At 32.0% G+C, this 18,284-nt stretch overlaps 1 protein-coding gene and 1 long non-coding RNA gene across 2 annotated transcripts; both read left to right on the forward strand.

Annotated features, from left to right (window-relative positions):
* The first annotated feature begins 5,008 nt into the window (after positions 1–5,008).
* On the forward strand, positions 5,009–12,367 carry LOC127711741 (uncharacterized). Its single transcript, XR_007986869.1, has 4 exons — positions 5,009–5,153; positions 6,839–7,028; positions 10,268–10,359; positions 12,242–12,367. It is a non-coding gene; the product is annotated as an uncharacterized LOC127711741 (long non-coding RNA).
* A 3,070-nt stretch (positions 12,368–15,437) lies between these two features.
* LOC127711740 (uncharacterized) lies at positions 15,438–17,771 on the forward strand. The gene is made up of 2 exons (XM_052217852.1): positions 15,438–15,509; positions 17,356–17,771. Exons 1-2 carry the CDS (start codon positions 15,440–15,442, stop codon positions 17,700–17,702), a joined length of 417 nt encoding a protein of 138 aa, XP_052073812.1. The 5' UTR covers positions 15,438–15,439; the 3' UTR covers positions 17,703–17,771.
* The last annotated feature ends 513 nt before the right edge of the window (positions 17,772–18,284 follow it).

Genomic DNA, 18,284 nt, shown 5'->3' on the forward strand with positions numbered 1-18,284 from the left:
TTTATCTTTTGAATTGCCTCAGATTCTGTCACGAAGACTTAGGGTAAATTTTAGATTTTCACATCATTGTCTCTTGGTTTTTAGTAAATGGTTGTCTGATAGACATTTTTACCTTATCTCATTATATTATATAGAGGGTAACATTTCTCTAAGAGAACATTTTTCGATAAACAATGGGCATTCCCATGGGAACCAAACGTACTCCTCTTCTTCTCGAATTGTTCCTTTATTCATATGAGGCTGACGTCATATGGGAACGTCTTTGGAAGAAGAAAAGAAGTTAGCAGTATCCCTTAACTTTACTTTCCGCTATATAAAGATGATATATATAAAAAAGAAGATGTGGTATGAGACAACTCATCACAAGAGACCAAATGACACAGAAATTAAGTGTTCTCTCACTGAATAATTAAAACATTGCGGAACGCAATTATCCCATTGAACTTGAGAAGAAGGACACAACAGATGAAATTAAGTCTGCCTCATATCTTGACTTACATCTACAAATTGGCAATGATTATCGGTTGAAAACAAAACTTAACGACAGATGATTTCAGCTTCTCAATTGTGAACTTTCCATTTTTATTTACCAATATTCCAGCAGTATATATCTCCCAGTTGGTACGATATTCCAGGGCTTGTATTTCCTGTCATGATTTCCTTGCTAGAGGGTTGCTGATTTTGCTGCTGTGAAACGTTAGTCTGTTCCTTGTCATGTCACGTCTAGACCATAGAAACGCTCTGCTCTATGAAGTGAATGCCAGTTTAGTAAATAAGTTACAGCGTGTACAGAATAAGGCAGCTAGACTCGTTACACGTACCAAGAAACACCATCATATTACACAGGTGCTTATGTCACTTCATTGGATCCCAGTGCAGTACCAAATACAACACAAACTGCTTTTATATACTTTCAAAATTCTAAATGGCAAAGCAAACTTATTAGCGCCTATCAACCATCAAGATCTGTTGTACGCACCAAAACTTACGATGAAAGACGTTTCGACAAAGCTACTGCGAGCCTCTGGAACAATCTTCCTAGTCATCTCAAACATGAACACTCCATCGAACGTTTTAAGAAAAATTTAAAAATACCTTATTTTAGACTCGCTTAAAGTGAGTACATTTAACTTCCTATAATGACAGTAACTTTTTATCTTTGTTCTTTCCGTTGTAGTATATGCCTTTTTAATAATTTTTGTAATTGTTCTTTCCGTTGTAGTATATGCCTTTTTAATAATTTTTGTAATTGTTCTGCTTCCTTTTTATATGTGTTAAAAATTTTAATTCATTATTATTGTATTGATGGGTTTAATGTAAAACACCTCTTTTAACTGCATTGATTGTTTTATGTTAAGCGCTTATAATTAGAGTAGTTTTAATAAGATAATGCGCTACATAAATATTGTAAATAATAAAAATAATAATAAGGAAGCTATTAATAGATATAAGAAGATGTGGTATGAGTGCCAATGAGACAACTCTCCATCCAAGTCACAATTTGTAAAAGTAAACCATTATATGTCAAAGTACGACCTTCAACACGGAGCCTTGGCTCATACCGAACAGCAAGCTATAAAGGGCCCCAAAATGACTAGTGTAAAACCATTCAAACAAGAAAACCAACGGTTTAATCTATTTAAAAAACGAGAAACACTTAGGAACCACATCAACAAACGACAACCACTGAACATCAGGTTCCTGACTTAGTGTCACAGATCAAGACGGATTTGTCCCAATTGTCGTAACTACAATCCCGTCCCCTTTTCCCCAAATATGATCTACTGAAAATATCACCGGGTGTTTACTTACATGAGAAACATGACGGGTGCCACATGTTGAGCAGGATCTGCTTACCCTTCCGGAGCACCTGAGATTTCCCCAGTTTTTGGCGGGTTTTGTGTTGCTCAGTCTTTAGTTTTCTATGTTGTGTTTTGTCTGAGGTTTTTTTTTGTCTGTATGTCTGTTTGGTCATTTTCTTTTTTAGCCAAGTCCTTATCAGTTATGATTTTCGACTTATGAGTTTGAATGTCCCTTTGATATCTTTCGCCACGCTTTTGTATCTAATAGAGATTTCCAATAAAATGACATACGTACCTAACTCGACGTACGCACGTAACAGGACCGGTTATTGCTAACCTATTAATTTTGTTAAATGCGTCATTCAAGTTTTAACTAAGTATTCCTAAACTATAAAACCCATTCAGGATAAATTTTATCAACATCAAGTATTTCTAAGATGATGAAAAACGAAAGAAATCATGATATTTATACATCACGTGATTATTGAGATTCCCGACAAAACTTCACTGTCATAAGACCACGTATATACACGTATCTTTACCTATCATACGATTGATTGGAGTTGTCTTTCATGGTTTTGACCATGACTTTGTTTTTCGATATACTCTGCTAATGAACCTTTTTATACTTATATACTTATTTTATGCATGCATCTCTTTGCTACATAATTTTTATAAATGTCCAAGATAAAGCCAATAGAGATCATAGAAGTATGTTTATCAAATGATCATGTCTCCTCATAATTAAAACAGTAAGAAAGCGATTGACTCGTCCGACTAAAACGAAGCACAAAAACAGAAATTACTAGTATTTCAAAATAAACTCCATGTACCGATCTTAGAGTATTCACAGCTACTGAACACTATCTTATAAACAACTACAACTAATAAATACAGAATAATTATGCAGTCTAGAATATTAATCAATTATTTTGTACTGTTACACCAGGCCCGTTAACATGTTTAACCCCGCCACATTATGTATGGATGTGAGTGTCAAGTAAGGAGCCTGTAATTCAGTGGTTATCATTTGTTGCTGTGCTTTCGTTCATTTTTTGTACATTAATTAGGCCGTTAGTTTTATCGTTTTTGTTGTTTTACATTTGTCATTTTGTGGCCTCTTATAGCTGACTATTCGGTATAGGCTTTGCTCATTGTTGAAGGTCGTACAGTGGCCTATAGTTGTTAATTTCTGTGTCATTTGGTCTCTTGTGAAGAGTTGTCTCATTGGTAATCATACTATATCTTCCTTTTTGTATTATCGCAAATTAAGTAAAAGAGTACATAAACACTCTAGAAAAGCAAGACCTTGTGTCATTTCAAAAGCACAGAGTGTCTGTAGGACCATTAGTGTTCATAACTGTATAGCAGATTATATGTAGTTTCTATAAAATGTAATGATAATTTATCAGTAAAAGATACATAATTATTAGTAAGTGGGATTATATATAACTAAATAAATGAATATTTATATTAAAAGAAACATCAGAAACAAGAATATGTGTACATTAGATTACACGCCAGTATCACATTTCCGTGTTAGGTGAGCTCTAAGTCCAGGAAAAAATCCAATTCAGTATGTAGTCTTAAACTTCTAAATCTCGTGCGAGATGTCTAATGTTCAAACATTGTTGTTTTTGAAACGTATTTATCAAAGTCAAACGACAATCATTTATTTTTTTTTGGTGCTATACAATTTGTGGTTATGGCCGAATCCAAGATATTTGAAAGAGGGCGTAGTTCCCGATAATTGAATTTGTACTGCCGAGCGAAGCAACGCGAAAAAATATTGGACGATTTCATACTAAACATTTGTATATAGATAACGTGGAAAATGTGAAATGTTCAAAATAACTTGGCAAATCGAAAGGGGGGAGTACGCCCTCTACCCCTGTATCTGCGAATGCACGTTTAGGTATACATGATCAAAACCTCGTCCCATGCATTATTATAGTTTAAGACTAAAAAGCACTTTTTGATAAATGTATCAATGATATGAATTTCTGCCCACGTCAAATTATCTTGAATTAAATTATAGAAAAATATTTTTTTTTAAAGTTAGTCGCGTACACCTTTTACATTCGGGTGTGTTGGAATCCACGTTTTAAACGTTAAAACTTATAAACACAAAAACAGAGATAACCTTCTCGCTTCGGATTTCATTATTTTAATATTTTCATGCTAAATATTTACTTGGTAGTTTTTTAAATTCATATGTTGTGAAGAACTGAAATATGGGTCAAGTGAAATGGCAAGAAATGATGGGTGTATTTGATTACAAGTTGCTAGCTTACTTATTCCATTAAAAATTTGTTTGTCAATAAAATCATTAAAAATTAAATAACAAAATATTTAAAGATTAAAAAAATTAGTTGGGGTTGATTTTTACATTAAGTCTATATCAGCAAAAAATGCGTGTTCAAAGAGCAAAATATGCATGCAGTGTATGCTCCCCTCCGTCATGCTTCGATGCAATAGGACGATATACGTTGAGTTAGGTCGGTTATGTCGAGTAAAGTCATTTTATTGGAAATCTCTAATAAAAGATTACATTTCGCTAAGTGAACATTTTATTGTATAGAGGATAACATTTCGCTGAGTGAACATTATTTTTAATAGAGGGTAACATTTAGCTAAGTGAACATTATATTTTATAGAGGGTAACATTTAGCTAAGTGAAGCAATATTGTTGTTTATTTTTATCATTAATAGTAATTAATTAACCAAATGTAGGAGCTATGAAAGATATTACCGACATACGCGTAGTGCGCACGAAATCGTATCATTATTTTACGTTATCATAAACATACGATTAGTGTTGTATCTTATGCTATATTTTGTAATATAAACTTTCGGACGATTGAGTTATCAATACTAGACATGTATCATTGACCACGTCCAAATTGTAAATTGAACTGTTGCATTATATGTTGATATACATATAGAATACATATAGTTGCTTATTAATTACATCTTTTGGACTCTGGTGGATAGTTGTTTCATTCGCAATTAACCACATCTTCTTATTTTTATATGTATTAGAGAATACTAGTAAGATATACTTTCACAGTCAATAAGTCCATAAAATTATTTAGAAGACCTGTCATCTTTATTCATACACTGAACTCTGCTTACTTAACAAATATAATTGATTTAAAGTTTTAAAAAATACATAAAGAGATCTATACTTGTCACATCTGGTAAAAGAAGATGACAACTTACTAGAAATAATCTTTATAAGCTTGCATTATGTGTGAAATTATATTTGGATAAGCATGGTGTCTAGGATAGGCTATAATAACAGGCATATGATGTTTTATTTGACGTTCTTCTTTTTTGTAGCTGCTGCAAGTAAGAAATTAATTCATTTCCTCATAATCAATTTATCATTTGTAAATAAAATAATTGAAATTTATCTATAAATCCTACTGAAAAATACGATAACTTTTCCAAACTTTTATGTGTTCTTCAAAACAGATATACTATTAAACTTAAAATACGAACCTATGTGTCCTTACTGCCCCCATTTGTTTGTTATGTTATATATGCATTGTGTATAATAATTCCCACAGATTTACAAATGTAAGTACCGTAAGTTGGTGTAGACTGTGGCATGAATACCACCCAGTTACACTTTTTAGATTTCTATTATCTATTTACTTTTCACCATATATCGATATTGTGACAGCAATAAATATTAAGATGTTCGTTTGTTTATTGATTAACACAAATGTAAGTATTCAGCTATAAGCTATATTTCTTTAAGTAATAATTTATTCATCATGTTTTACCGCCACATAATACATCTTGTATTCATTTTTTTTTTCGTCATACTATTAATTATCTCGGTGTTATCAGGGGTGTACAAAATTTTACACCGCTGTTGAAAATTCTGAGGAGCAGCCGAAGTGTATGCATTTTAAGCACCGGTGCAAAAATATAAAGAATTTATTTTGTATGAAGCAATCCTTTACTCATTTTTATACCGGGCTGTAAAATAAAAAAATGCTTATGAAAAACTTCCACTACAACATTTTTTCAACACCAAAGTTGGTGCGCATTGTCAGTAATACCTTTTTTAATGACGAATGAATTCTTCTTTTTCTTAATGTTCTTTTCATTTGATTAAATGTACTTTTGGATGCTTTCAAAAAACATTAACAACATAAACAGATTCATAATGACATGTTTGTAATGCTCATAACAGTTGGAAGTATAAACTGGAAATTTTCTACTTTTCCGTTTTTAGCGTTTAAAGATCATTATCTAATTACAAATCAGCACGCTTGGTTGTACTTTTCACTACTTTATCTTACAATAAAACTAGTCGATCACGTATCGATATGCGTGCATTCTTTATCAAACCCTAATTCAACAAAACATCCAGTCAGTGTATCGACTAGAATAAAACTGTTTCATTCTTCATCCTGCCTATGCAAGGTATATTAGTTCAATCTGTCAATACAAACTGGAGAAAGGCTGAAATATAAGTTTGCCTTTCAATAATGCTTAATATTGATTTTTTTCCGATATTGTACCTTTTCCATTTGGAATAAATGCACTAATATAAATAATACATGAAACAATATCTAGCCTTTGTTAGTCTTGAGTGTTATTTTTAATTTTGGTTCTTTATATGTTTCGGAGTTAAGTGTGGCGTCCGTTTCGCTGAACTAGTATACATTATTGTTTAGGGGCAAACTTTAGTTTGAAGTACTGCCCAAGAATTAAAAGCCTCCTGCCAAAAGGGATTTTGCACATGTGTTTTGCACATGTGTTTTTGGACCTACATTGTTGTACATAGAGCAGTTCATTTATTTTTATTCAGAATTAGCCAGTAACTTACAACAATTATTAGTTTGTTTAATGATTCTTCTTATCTAAGTTAATCTTAATAAGAGATAACCTATGTTGATATAATGGAAAAGAGAGTATATAGTATTTCAATTCATGACTCAAAATCACAAAGCAAACATTTGAAACTTAACAAACGTAAATTCATATACACATAATAAGTAAACACCAATGCATTTCAGGTCAGACCGAGTTTCCCTGCACATTTCCGTGTGATTGGATTAATAAGACGTTCTCGATGCATTATTACAGTCCTGTAGTAGGACATGCACTATTGACTACTTGGACTTTCAATGCCGATGGAACGACAGGGACATTGTTTTCCAAGGATATAGTGTGTTATCAAATATCGGAACAATTCCTTGTCGTCAGGTATTGATCAGCAGAATGCACAGTTTAGTTTTTGGCAACATATCTGTTATGTTCGGAAAAGGTTTTTGGGTTGTTTTTTTGTTTTTTTGTTTTTGTTTTTTGTTTTTGTTTTTTTTGTTTTTTTGTTTGTTTTTTTTCGGGGGGGGGGGGGGTGTTGTAACATTGTTTGTTTGTTTCTTGCAATCGGCTTATATCATTACAAATTTTATACAAAACTAAACCGGAAGGTTATTTAGGCCAGAACTTTCTTTTATTGATATACCGATATATAAAGAATGTCATTTCACTAAACAAATAATGGCTGTTGTCAACAAATTTATACACTTAACATTGTATACAGGATACCAGAATCAACCCTAAGTTAAATAAATACCTTGTCTCATAGCAAAAATTGAAATTGCCAGAGTGGAAACGAAACTTTACGAGAAATATGATGACTTCGATACAACGAAAGGGACATTATTTGAATCATTGGTGAAACAGGGTTTTCGTAATGACTTGCATGTTATGATTACAATTTTTTTTTGTTCTAAAAAACGTTACCATTAAGAACACTTGGTTCAACAGACGTAGTCATATTTAAAAGAAACCAATATAGAATATGAATTACTTATAGCTGAGAGGAATAATCGACCGGATAATTATCACGGGAAAACATTTTTCAATCGAGGCGAAGCCAAAGCTCACAATGTTTTTTTTTTTTTAAGGGGTTATGTCCTGCTTTAACTAACTAAGGACATTTTTATCACGTGTTAGATTGTGGTTTGACATAACGTCGTCTGATCTTTTAATTACCGAACGTGACTTGTTTCCGATTGTGACTGTTTTGCTGAGTGTGAATTCGCATTGCTATAAGACGTGTCACGGTACTTTTCTATCCAAAATTCATGTATTTAGTTTTGATGTTATATTTGTAATTCTCATCGGATTTTGTCAAATGTCTTATCGTTTGTAGTTGTAAATCTTATTTTGTTTCTGTTGTATTCGTGTGTTATGGTAAAGATAATTAATCACCCAGTTAATTTATTAGAGTTTAGTTTGGGTCAACTAAATTCATACGATATATTTGGTTTACAGTTTGATTTAGAAGAAACACCGACATAGCTAGATAATACAATTAATTATCTAATTACTACCACAATTTTATATTAATTAGTATTGTAATTTTCATTGTTATTAATAAATGTTATATGAGTATTACAAACCTAATCTTGAATTCTATCCTAATTCTATCCTATTTTGGGGAAATTTTTAGAAATTCAAATGTGACGTCACTATGTGCGTTGATCTCTTTGGCTAACTCGGCTGTGAATTTTTATGTGCTGGTTTATGTTGTTTTATGTATCCGTTTTTATTCTGTAGTTAGTCACCACTTCGGTGTTATCATATATATCTACTATATAGTCATTTTTATAAATTTACTGTTTGCAAAAGTATGAATTATTCTAAATAATAAGGATGTTCTTATCCCAGACAGAAAACCTTAGCCGTATTAGGCACAACTTTTTGGAACTTTTGGTCCTCAGTGCTCTTCAACTTTGTACTTGTTTTGGCTTTTGAACTTTTTTGATCTGAGCGTCACTGGTTAGTCTTGTGTGGACGAAACGCGCGTCTTGTGTATTAAATTTTAAACCTGGTACCTTTTGTTAGCAATTATTCGTATGTTTCTCTGTCCTAAATGTTCTCCCATTTATTTGTATTGTTGACCTGTCACGTAATGTTTTCATTTTAATGTTATATTTAACATTGCCATAAAAGCGGGAGGTTTGGATAGCCACAAAACCAGGTTCAACCCACCATTTTTTTCTTAAAATGTCCTGTACCAAGTCAGGAAAATGGCCATTGTAATATTATAGTTCGTTTCTGTGTGTGTTACATTTTAATGTTGTGTTTCTGTTGTGTCGTAGTTCTCTTATATTTGATGTGTTTCCCTAAGTTTTAGTTTGTAACCCGAATTTGTTTTTTTCTCAATCGATTTATGAATTTCGAACAGCGGTATACTACTGTTGCCTTTATTTAATCACCCTCTCAGCTAATTGAAAAAGCTATCTTGTTTATCATTGTGAATGTCCTTTTATTATTGTCTTTTAAATTAAATTATTTTGATTAAGACAATTTCTTGTTCTTACAGATTTGAAGCCGAGTAGATTCAAGCGGTTATCCATGATTCGTATCTGTATCGTGATCTTCGGTTCTCATTTATTTTTTTTATTTTTTTTTTTTTATGTTGGTTCTTGTCCACATATGTTGGGTCCATATCACGGATATACCATAAAATTTAGAATGGAAATGGGGAATGTGTCAAAGAAACAACAACTCGACCATAGAGCAGACAACAGCCGAAGGCCACTATTTAACATAACAGTATATTCATTTTAAACAAACGTATGTGCAAATATACGAAAACTAATAGGCAATTATTTCACATATTTACACAATCTAAAATATAAAATTGATGCAATAAATAGGCGGTTTGTTGAATAAAAGATCAGTTTGATTTTATGCAATCATTCAGAGTTTATGCTCATGATACTAAACAATTTATAGACAATTTTATGTCAGTGTGAGAAAGAATATCAACTTTTTTTTCAATGTTTATCAGGCTTAAAACATGGGAAGGGCAAGTTTTACAAAAAAACTTATATTTTTCTGACATAGGTCTAATGTTGTTTTTACACTGCATTTGTGCAGGAAAGTGACCTGACATGAAATCGACATTGCACGAACTATCACATTGTTACTTTATTATGTAAATAAAGACAACATGAAGTGTTCTAGCTGCAGTATCAAATGATATATATATTATCCACTTGTACATTTTCATGAACATAAATGACTTCGAATAATTGGGCAATGTAAACCTTTTTTTCATTAATATGATGTAACACTCAATTTGAATACTTTTTCGGGATTTAAAATAAACTCGAGATACGAGGATAACAATTTTGTACGCCATACGTGCGTTTCGTCTACAAAAGACTCATCATTGACGCTTGAATCAGTTAAGTTCAATAAGGCCAAATAAAAATACGAAGTTGGAGAGCATTGAGGACCCAAAATCCGTAAGATGTTGGCAAATAAGTTTTTTTTTAATGCAGGGGGATGATAGTTAGCTACAAACAGATATAAATATGCGCAAGACAAATCCGTCGTACGGAGCTATTGACATATATGCATAAATGAATCATACAGTTCATCATTATACTAAAGCAGTGGCGTATTACTTAATATTTCTTCAGGGTCGATGATGCACGACCAGACATATTTAAGTTTTGGTGTTTTCCAGTCTTTTACACTCTCGGATCATCAAATTTTACATTGCATTATAAAGGTGAGTTAACATGTAGAGCTAATAATAAAACAATAACGCAACATCTCACTTAATTTCTAATTAAATTTTTATTGATCACGTTGGTATAAATGTTTTTTAATCAAAAGCATCATCTTCTATGAAATTGGCAAATCTTTAAAAATATAATGATTTGCTTAAAGAGAGAATGTTTTCAAACACAAATAAAAAAATCCTGCCCCCTTCTCTAAGTTCTTGAAGTAAATGAATATTGTATATTTATCTAACTCCATTGCTCTTACTACAATTTATGAACAAACCAATGTTTTGAACTTTGATTTTCGAAACTCTTGTGAATCAATGAAGCTTGAAAATTCATGATACAGATTAACTTTTTCTTTTAAGCATATATGCCTTAAATTTCCAATCGCAAACAAAACATTAATGGCATTCTTATACAAGAACAGACCAATGACGCCTACGCAGTTACCTGAAATCTATGCAACCATTATCCATGTTCTTAACCTTAGTTGTATTGACTTTGAATGAAGAAATGTCCTTTCAATAATGTATTATACGTACATATCTATACATTATGACCATTCTTTTTCGAATATTGTTCTATGTTCAACTTTCACATTTGTTCGTGTTAACAACTTTAAGATGGGTTCACATATAATCTAACATCAAAGTGATTTTCCAATAGGTCCTGACTATCACTTTTAGTAATTGAAGTGCGTCTAAAATTACAATAAGACCTCTATAAACAAACAGCCAGTAGTTGAAACAAGGATTCCGATCTATGTATAACCGTTTAGGCGTCTGAACATAAAATGGTAAAGTTTTGATCAGATTAATTATTGAAAGTTGTTTTTCGGACATTTGACCTAGGTTTCTTTTTTAAGGTTAAAACTATTCGGTGGAAGAAAATTCAGATTTTTGCAATAATTATACAGGGTTTTGTTGAAAAATAAATGTAAAGCGTTCTATGGAAATAAAATGAACACAAAACTAAATACGAGTAGTTAATTTTGCTTCAAATTTTCCTCCGCCCTCGGTAAAACGGGCCCTTAAGGAGAACATCTCAAACAGTTTACAGTTCACTTTCTCGAATCATACGATCTCTCTTCATTTCTAATTCATACAATTCCCTCAGCTTTTTTTATCTTGATTTTAAATATTCTAAATGGATGGACAAGATGTGAACATTTATAAACTGCTGTAGACTTAATTAGGAATAGTTCTATCTTCGAGTATTCACATTCTTTTTTTATCGTTTGTAAATATTGTCAAAAGTTCTTTCTCGAGGCAATTTGTATTATAGTACAGATCCGATGTCCACGCTTTGCTAACAAGGATCTGACAACACTTGATTATACTTTCTGTTTCTGTTAATTATTGCATCAGCCAATAACATTTCTGGTCCCAAATTTGTGAAGGTCAAATCATTACGACAAAACCAATGGATCCTAAATGATCTTTAACAGAAAGTAAAATGGTTTGTTTTTAGATCCTTGTAAGCAACCAGTGGACACAGGATGTGTCTGTCAATCTGATCGTCAAAAGGGCGTCTTGAGTTGATCAGTCGACCTCTATAGTGATACCGTAGACCAATTAAAAGAGCATAAAAAACTGAAATGGAAGTTAACATAGGAAATATAATTTTGCTGAACGGACACAAAAGCGGCTGTCATAGAACAGAAAGTCGTCATGAAAAGATAAACCACACGACAGCTAGAGAAAAATATAGTAAACTTGAAAGGAATTTGATGTTCCCTTTAAGCGAACTTTATAGAATGTTATGTTTGTAACCATCGGCAGGGTTAAGTAAATATTCTTAGTAACAGCTATATAATATAACATTTATTGATATATTTTGTTTGATACAACTGTGAGAATCTTTATGAATTTCATTTATTTTTAGATCAAAGATTTGTATCCGACAAAAGCGTGGAAAGGGTTACTTTGAAACAAACAACAGCCTTAAATGAATCTCAGTTTTGCGATATCTGTGGACCAAGAATGTTCGATGATCCTTTCACACTCTTAGCATTAGGTAACACTATTTATTTAAGATTATCTTCGTCTAGTAAACTGCTATATTTGCCTATAGATAAATTCATTTAATATTCATTATGAAAGGTTTTACAATTAATAAACCATGTTTATAAGACGTGAACATATGCAATATTTGTCCTCTTGTGGCTAATAAATGTTCACATAGGCTACAATATAGAAAATTCTTAAAGCCAATGCGTTGTATACCATGATACCTTTATACATACCATGTGTGTGGATGTATACTAATATAATATTCAATATAGGAAAAAGTCGAGCGTCATATGATCACATACCTTTGTTTCATCTTTAGTATATAAATTACATGTATCATTTTCATTTCTTCATTTGAATCATGTTTCGTAAATAGAAAAGTCCTTTTTTCGAATATTTTACGGATGGAATCATGACTTTGCTGATTTTGACCAATTACCTCGATGACAGATGAACACACAAAGGTTACAATTTTTGGAGCTTATGTTTTTACTTCGTTTATGCCTGATAGCCAGTTGTAACCATCCTTCGAATTTACTCTTTACTTTTTGAAAAGGACTACTTTTCATTCCGGAGCAACTGCGGTCATTAATTTTTGGAGCTAAGTTCGTGTTTTGTTCGGTTGAGTTTTGTATTACGTGAATTTTCTTGATTTTTCTTCCGGTAAGGCTTACTCGTTCTCCTGAAAATTTACCAGTTCACCAAGATTGGGTCTCATGCTTAAAAAGAAAGACATCGACAAAATTATTCTATTTCATCGTATAGGCACGATTAATTATGGGATTTGCATAATCTTCTAGAACATCAGAGTTTAAGTATAATTGATGCGTTTATTGTGTGCAAATTTGCTATCTTTATGTGTTTAAAAAAGTTTAAAACACTAGAATTGTTCTCACTACAAACCAGTAAAAGTCTGAAATGGCCTATATCTGTACTCGACTGTACTGATTTTTACTCGACCAGTCTGAATTGGTCTGAATTTTACTCGACATTACTCGACCCCAGTCTTAACCATACTCGACCGTACTGATTTGCCATTGAAAATAGTCTGAACTATTACTCGACCAGTCTGAAACAGTCTTAACCAATTCTCGACCTGTACTCGACCATTTTTTTCAGTCTAAACCATACTCGACTAAAGGTCTGAACAATACTCGACCAGTCTGAACCATACTTGACCAAAAAACCTATACTTTTTTTAATTTTAGCTGTTAAAATTAATCTCTTTTTTTCTGACATGACAACAGCCACAATAAAATTAAGATATATATAAAAACATATGTTTACATCCTTACATCATGTACATGATTCTCAGAATTATCAAATAGAGATAGTTAAATTTAATTATATTAATTTTAAAGTTTTAGAGTTTTGTTAAAAAAAAGAGTTTCTTTTAACTAAAAACCACACCTTTACTGAGGGCAATAAAACCTTATTAAGGTGCTTCTTGTTTGGCATGTTTTTTTTTTGTTTTTTTTAAACTTCATTTTCCTAAATTCCTAAGGAAAAACTATATAGGTTTCATAGTTACATACAATAGTTATATAATTATCTTTTTAATGAGGTAACAACAGCCAAAAAATCACTGAAATTGTTCAACCTTATATTAGAAATATATCTATTCTTACTATAATTTGGGATACATTATATATAATATATATAAAAAATGGATTTAAAAAAATTAAAGAAATAGATAAAATTTTTCTTCTGATTAGTGGTAAAGTATAAAGTAATACCTCCTGCTTGGGGCAAACTCATTAAAAAGATCACACCTGGTCAGAGAGTATTAATTTCTAATTAACATTCATTAAAAATTGCCATATCCTGTAAAACTTAAATCGCAAGGCCTTTTGATTTCACTAGATAAGTAATACACGAGTTTAAGAAAAAAGGACTTTCTTTTAACCTGTAAATAAAGGCAACAGTAGTATACCGCTGTTCGAAACTCATAAATCGATAGAGATAAAAACAAATCCGGGTTACAAACGGGTTGTAAAACACACATGTACTGAGGTAAATAAACCTTATTAAAGTGCTTCTTATGCCATGTCTTTAACTTTGACAAAAGTTATTTAAATATAATTTAAATAAATTTTTTCTGCAACTTTGGAACACATTTCCTTTTTTAAATGGTTATCAAGGATTGCTATGGAAGTTCTATTATCATGATTATATTCGATTCTTGGTTTTACAAAATAAGGTGTTATTTTTAAAATTTATTAAGTTGCTTTATATACCATGTATAATATTTTAAATATATTTTAATAAAAGAAATGTTCACTGCATTATTAACTAAACTCAACTGACACCTTTAATCTATACAAGGCTTGAGTAATTGGTGAAAATTGTCCAGTAACCATAAAATATATCTGAAACATTCAAAAAATTTGAATAACATTGAAAATATTAGTCACAATTCAGTTTTGAGATTATTTGTTCAGCTTGTTTTATTTTTATTTCAAAGGTGATATATAGATATGTAAGTGTTGATAAATATGGTGTTGAATTTATATTATGTTTATTGTGAAATTTTGGTTTCAATGCCATATTGAATACATTTTAAATTTCAAATTGTTGTTCAAATTTCTAGCCAGGGGAAATAGCTGTTAAAAACAGTTCCTAAATTGATGAAATACAATAGATAGATACAAAAATGAAGTCTAGCTTGGTTAAGACTTAGTCGAGTATGGTTCAGACTTGGTCGAGTATGGTTCAGACTAGGTCGAGTATGGTTCAGACTAGGTCGAGCATGGTTCAGACTAGGTCGAGCATGGTTCAGACGAAAATAAAATGGTTAAGTACTGGTCGAGTAAAGGTCGAGTACAAGTTCAGACTGTTAAGTATGGTTCAGACTACAGTCGAGTATTATCAAGTAAATTTCAGACCAATTCAGACTGGTCGAGTAAAAATCAGTACAGTCGAGTACAAATATAGGCCATTTCAGACTTTTACTGGTTTGTAGTGTCTATACCAGACATGGATATCCTAAGTCGTATTATGACTATGGTTTATAATGGTTCTTACAGTAACTTTGTTATCAATTAACCTTTTTTTATTTTTAAGTCGACTAATGATAATCATTACCACCTGCTTATCTTGTTGCTTTTTAAAGCCGTTTACTTCTTTTACAGAACAGTCATGTAAGTACAGTAAACAAGAAACATTATTTCATTTTTAGAAACAAATTCACATTATATACTTTTGCACCTTTTATATCATTTCTTCATCCAAATGATATTTGAATTTTTCGTTGGCCTGACATAGACATTACCATATCAGCACAATGCAGAACAAAGGTATATCCGTAACTCCTTTTGAATCCGTACTCAGAATTTAGTGAAACGTACTCATAACCTTTATCGTATAATGTTATTGTGCACGTCTCGTTTTGTTTTTTGTTCCGAATTATTTGTTTTGGTTTCCCGTAGCAAATCACGCTCTTTACAATTGCTCTTGTGAGGATTCACTGACACTCAGAATCTTAACATTATGAACTGCCATTATTTCCCCTTGGCAAATCATGAATGTTCCATTGCTTTTATGGAGTTACTATTTTTTTTAATCTCCGAATCATCTTGAAACCCTTTTTGAATTTATTGATTTTTTTCAGAATATTGCAATATAACTTCATTGAGCACTTCCTACTGTTTTAATCCTGATTATTATTTGGGTCCCGTACTTAATTATGTATTGCATTACTTTGAAGCCTGGTATTATTTTTTGAGTAGCTGTAATTTTAGTTTATCTGATGTTTTTAAAGGGTAGAACAATATTTTGCGTTTATGATAGGTGTTTGTTGCATTTTATTTGTTAGTGTTTTCGATTTGGGTTTTATTTTGCTTAAGTTATTTTATTGTCAATTATCTTTGAGTGATATATATATGATTTGAAGTATTTTGAACCATTTAAGGGTTCAGACTATCTTTTCAACTGCTAGTGGTTTTTTGCGTTATTCTGTTTTCTTTGATTTAAAAGGAAAAGGTCATTGGTTTGAAACTTCAGTCCTTCGAAATGGACCGTAAGACGAATCATCTGAAAATACTGTGTACATTCTTGCCAAGCTAGCTAAAACTGCATACTATAAGCTTTGATTTATAGAACTGCACGGAAAAAAAACTGTTAAACTGAGAATAATATTGTCATCATTGTTGTCAAATGACAAAATCTTTTCAACCCATTATATGATCAAAGATTGTCTATATTCGAGTTATATCATTGACACACGAGAATATGCTCTATTTTAAAATTGTCATTACACAACATAATCAAATTATAAATTGTAATCCATGCTGCAACGTTTTCTAAAAACGCGACAAAGGTTATAAGAAATTCTCATTTTTACTTGCCTAAAGTGGAAACACAACATGTCAGGATAACTTGTTCCTTTTTTCTATAAGACGCTAGTGATAAAATATCAATGATAGAACTTTTGTGGAATACAAATCTCATTAATAATTAATGATTGAGAATTTTTTGGTGCAAACGACACGTTCAGCCCTCTTGGCTATTTCGTTGGGGCCAGTTTTTATTCGTGGAGGAAGTCGGAATGCCCGGAGAGAACAACCGTCCTTCGGATTGAAGACTTGCTATCTGAATCAATTAAGATTAGAGTCGAACGCACCTGCCACGTGAAATTTCCATGTATACAAAGAAAACTGTATAGCAATGTTCGTTAATCCTGAGTTTTAACCAAATTATAAGACTTAGTATAGAATATAATAGTAAGATATCATACTTATAAAAAAGATGTGATATGATTGCCAATGAGACAACTCTTCACAGGAGACCAAATGACACAGAAATTAACAACTATAGGTCACTGTTCGGCCTTCAACAATGAGCAAATCCCATACCGCATTGTCATCTATAAAAGGCCCCTACTACAGCTTAAAAAAACTTTCTGTTACAGCCAAAAATATATCCGTTTCGAACTAATTACTAGTATGGTTTTTTATTATATGTTTGATGTCTTAAAAACAATTTCAGCTCCATCGCCAAATGTAGTACCTCCCGCTGTTTGTGAAGTTCCATTTAACTGTCCATCAGAAAATACCATAGCCTGTCCCCAGGAAGGGAGTATTCCAAAAGAATGTACTGGCACGGATACGACCACTACAGACAAAATAACCACGACTACTCTAGCACAATCAACAACGATCACTTCAGATACTCCAACCACGACTACTCTATCACATTCAACAACGACCACTTCACATACTCTAACCACGACTTCTCTAACACAATCTACCACGACCACTGCAGACAATCCTACTACCACTCGAGCTAAGAAACCATGTGGTTTGAACGGTCGTTTGCACAGACATGGCCAATAAAAGCAGTACATTAAGACGAATGTATTAGCATTGAATATGAATAAAACAAAAACATCCTGAAAGGAATAATTTATTTGTTTTACATTGAATTGCAGTCAATCAGAATTAAGTTAACCTAGATAAAACTTTAAAGATGTCGTCTGTTTTTTCACCTTTATATCCGAATGATCAGTGTTTGTTGTAGGCTGGTTCTCTCCCTTGCAACATACGGGTATCTGATCACCCTTGTTGTCAGAGCAAAACAGGTGAAGGACAGGGAACCAGTCTGTGGCTGTTGTTGTCAAATGTAAATTCGGATTTTAAGCATTCTACGTTGACAAATTAAAAATGAGAAAAAACGTTTCAAGCTCCCTCAGTCAAAGTTGAACTTAAACTTAGATGGATTTCCCCATTATTCCTAGGTACCTTTCGGTCATAGCACTCCTCGTGTATTGAAATATTCATACATCATTGGCTTTCACATTTGTGGGTTTGAGCATTCCTAATGAAAAGCACAAAATTATAAATTGTTTATTTCATTTTTTAAGCAAGTACATATAAATTAATTAAGCACGATTCTCCAATAAAAAGGTTCTAAGAAAT

This window comes from Mytilus californianus, unplaced genomic scaffold, assembly GCF_021869535.1.
Source record: "Mytilus californianus isolate M0D057914Y unplaced genomic scaffold, xbMytCali1.0.p SCAF_8, whole genome shotgun sequence".
NCBI lineage: Eukaryota > Metazoa > Mollusca > Bivalvia > Mytilida > Mytilidae > Mytilus > Mytilus californianus.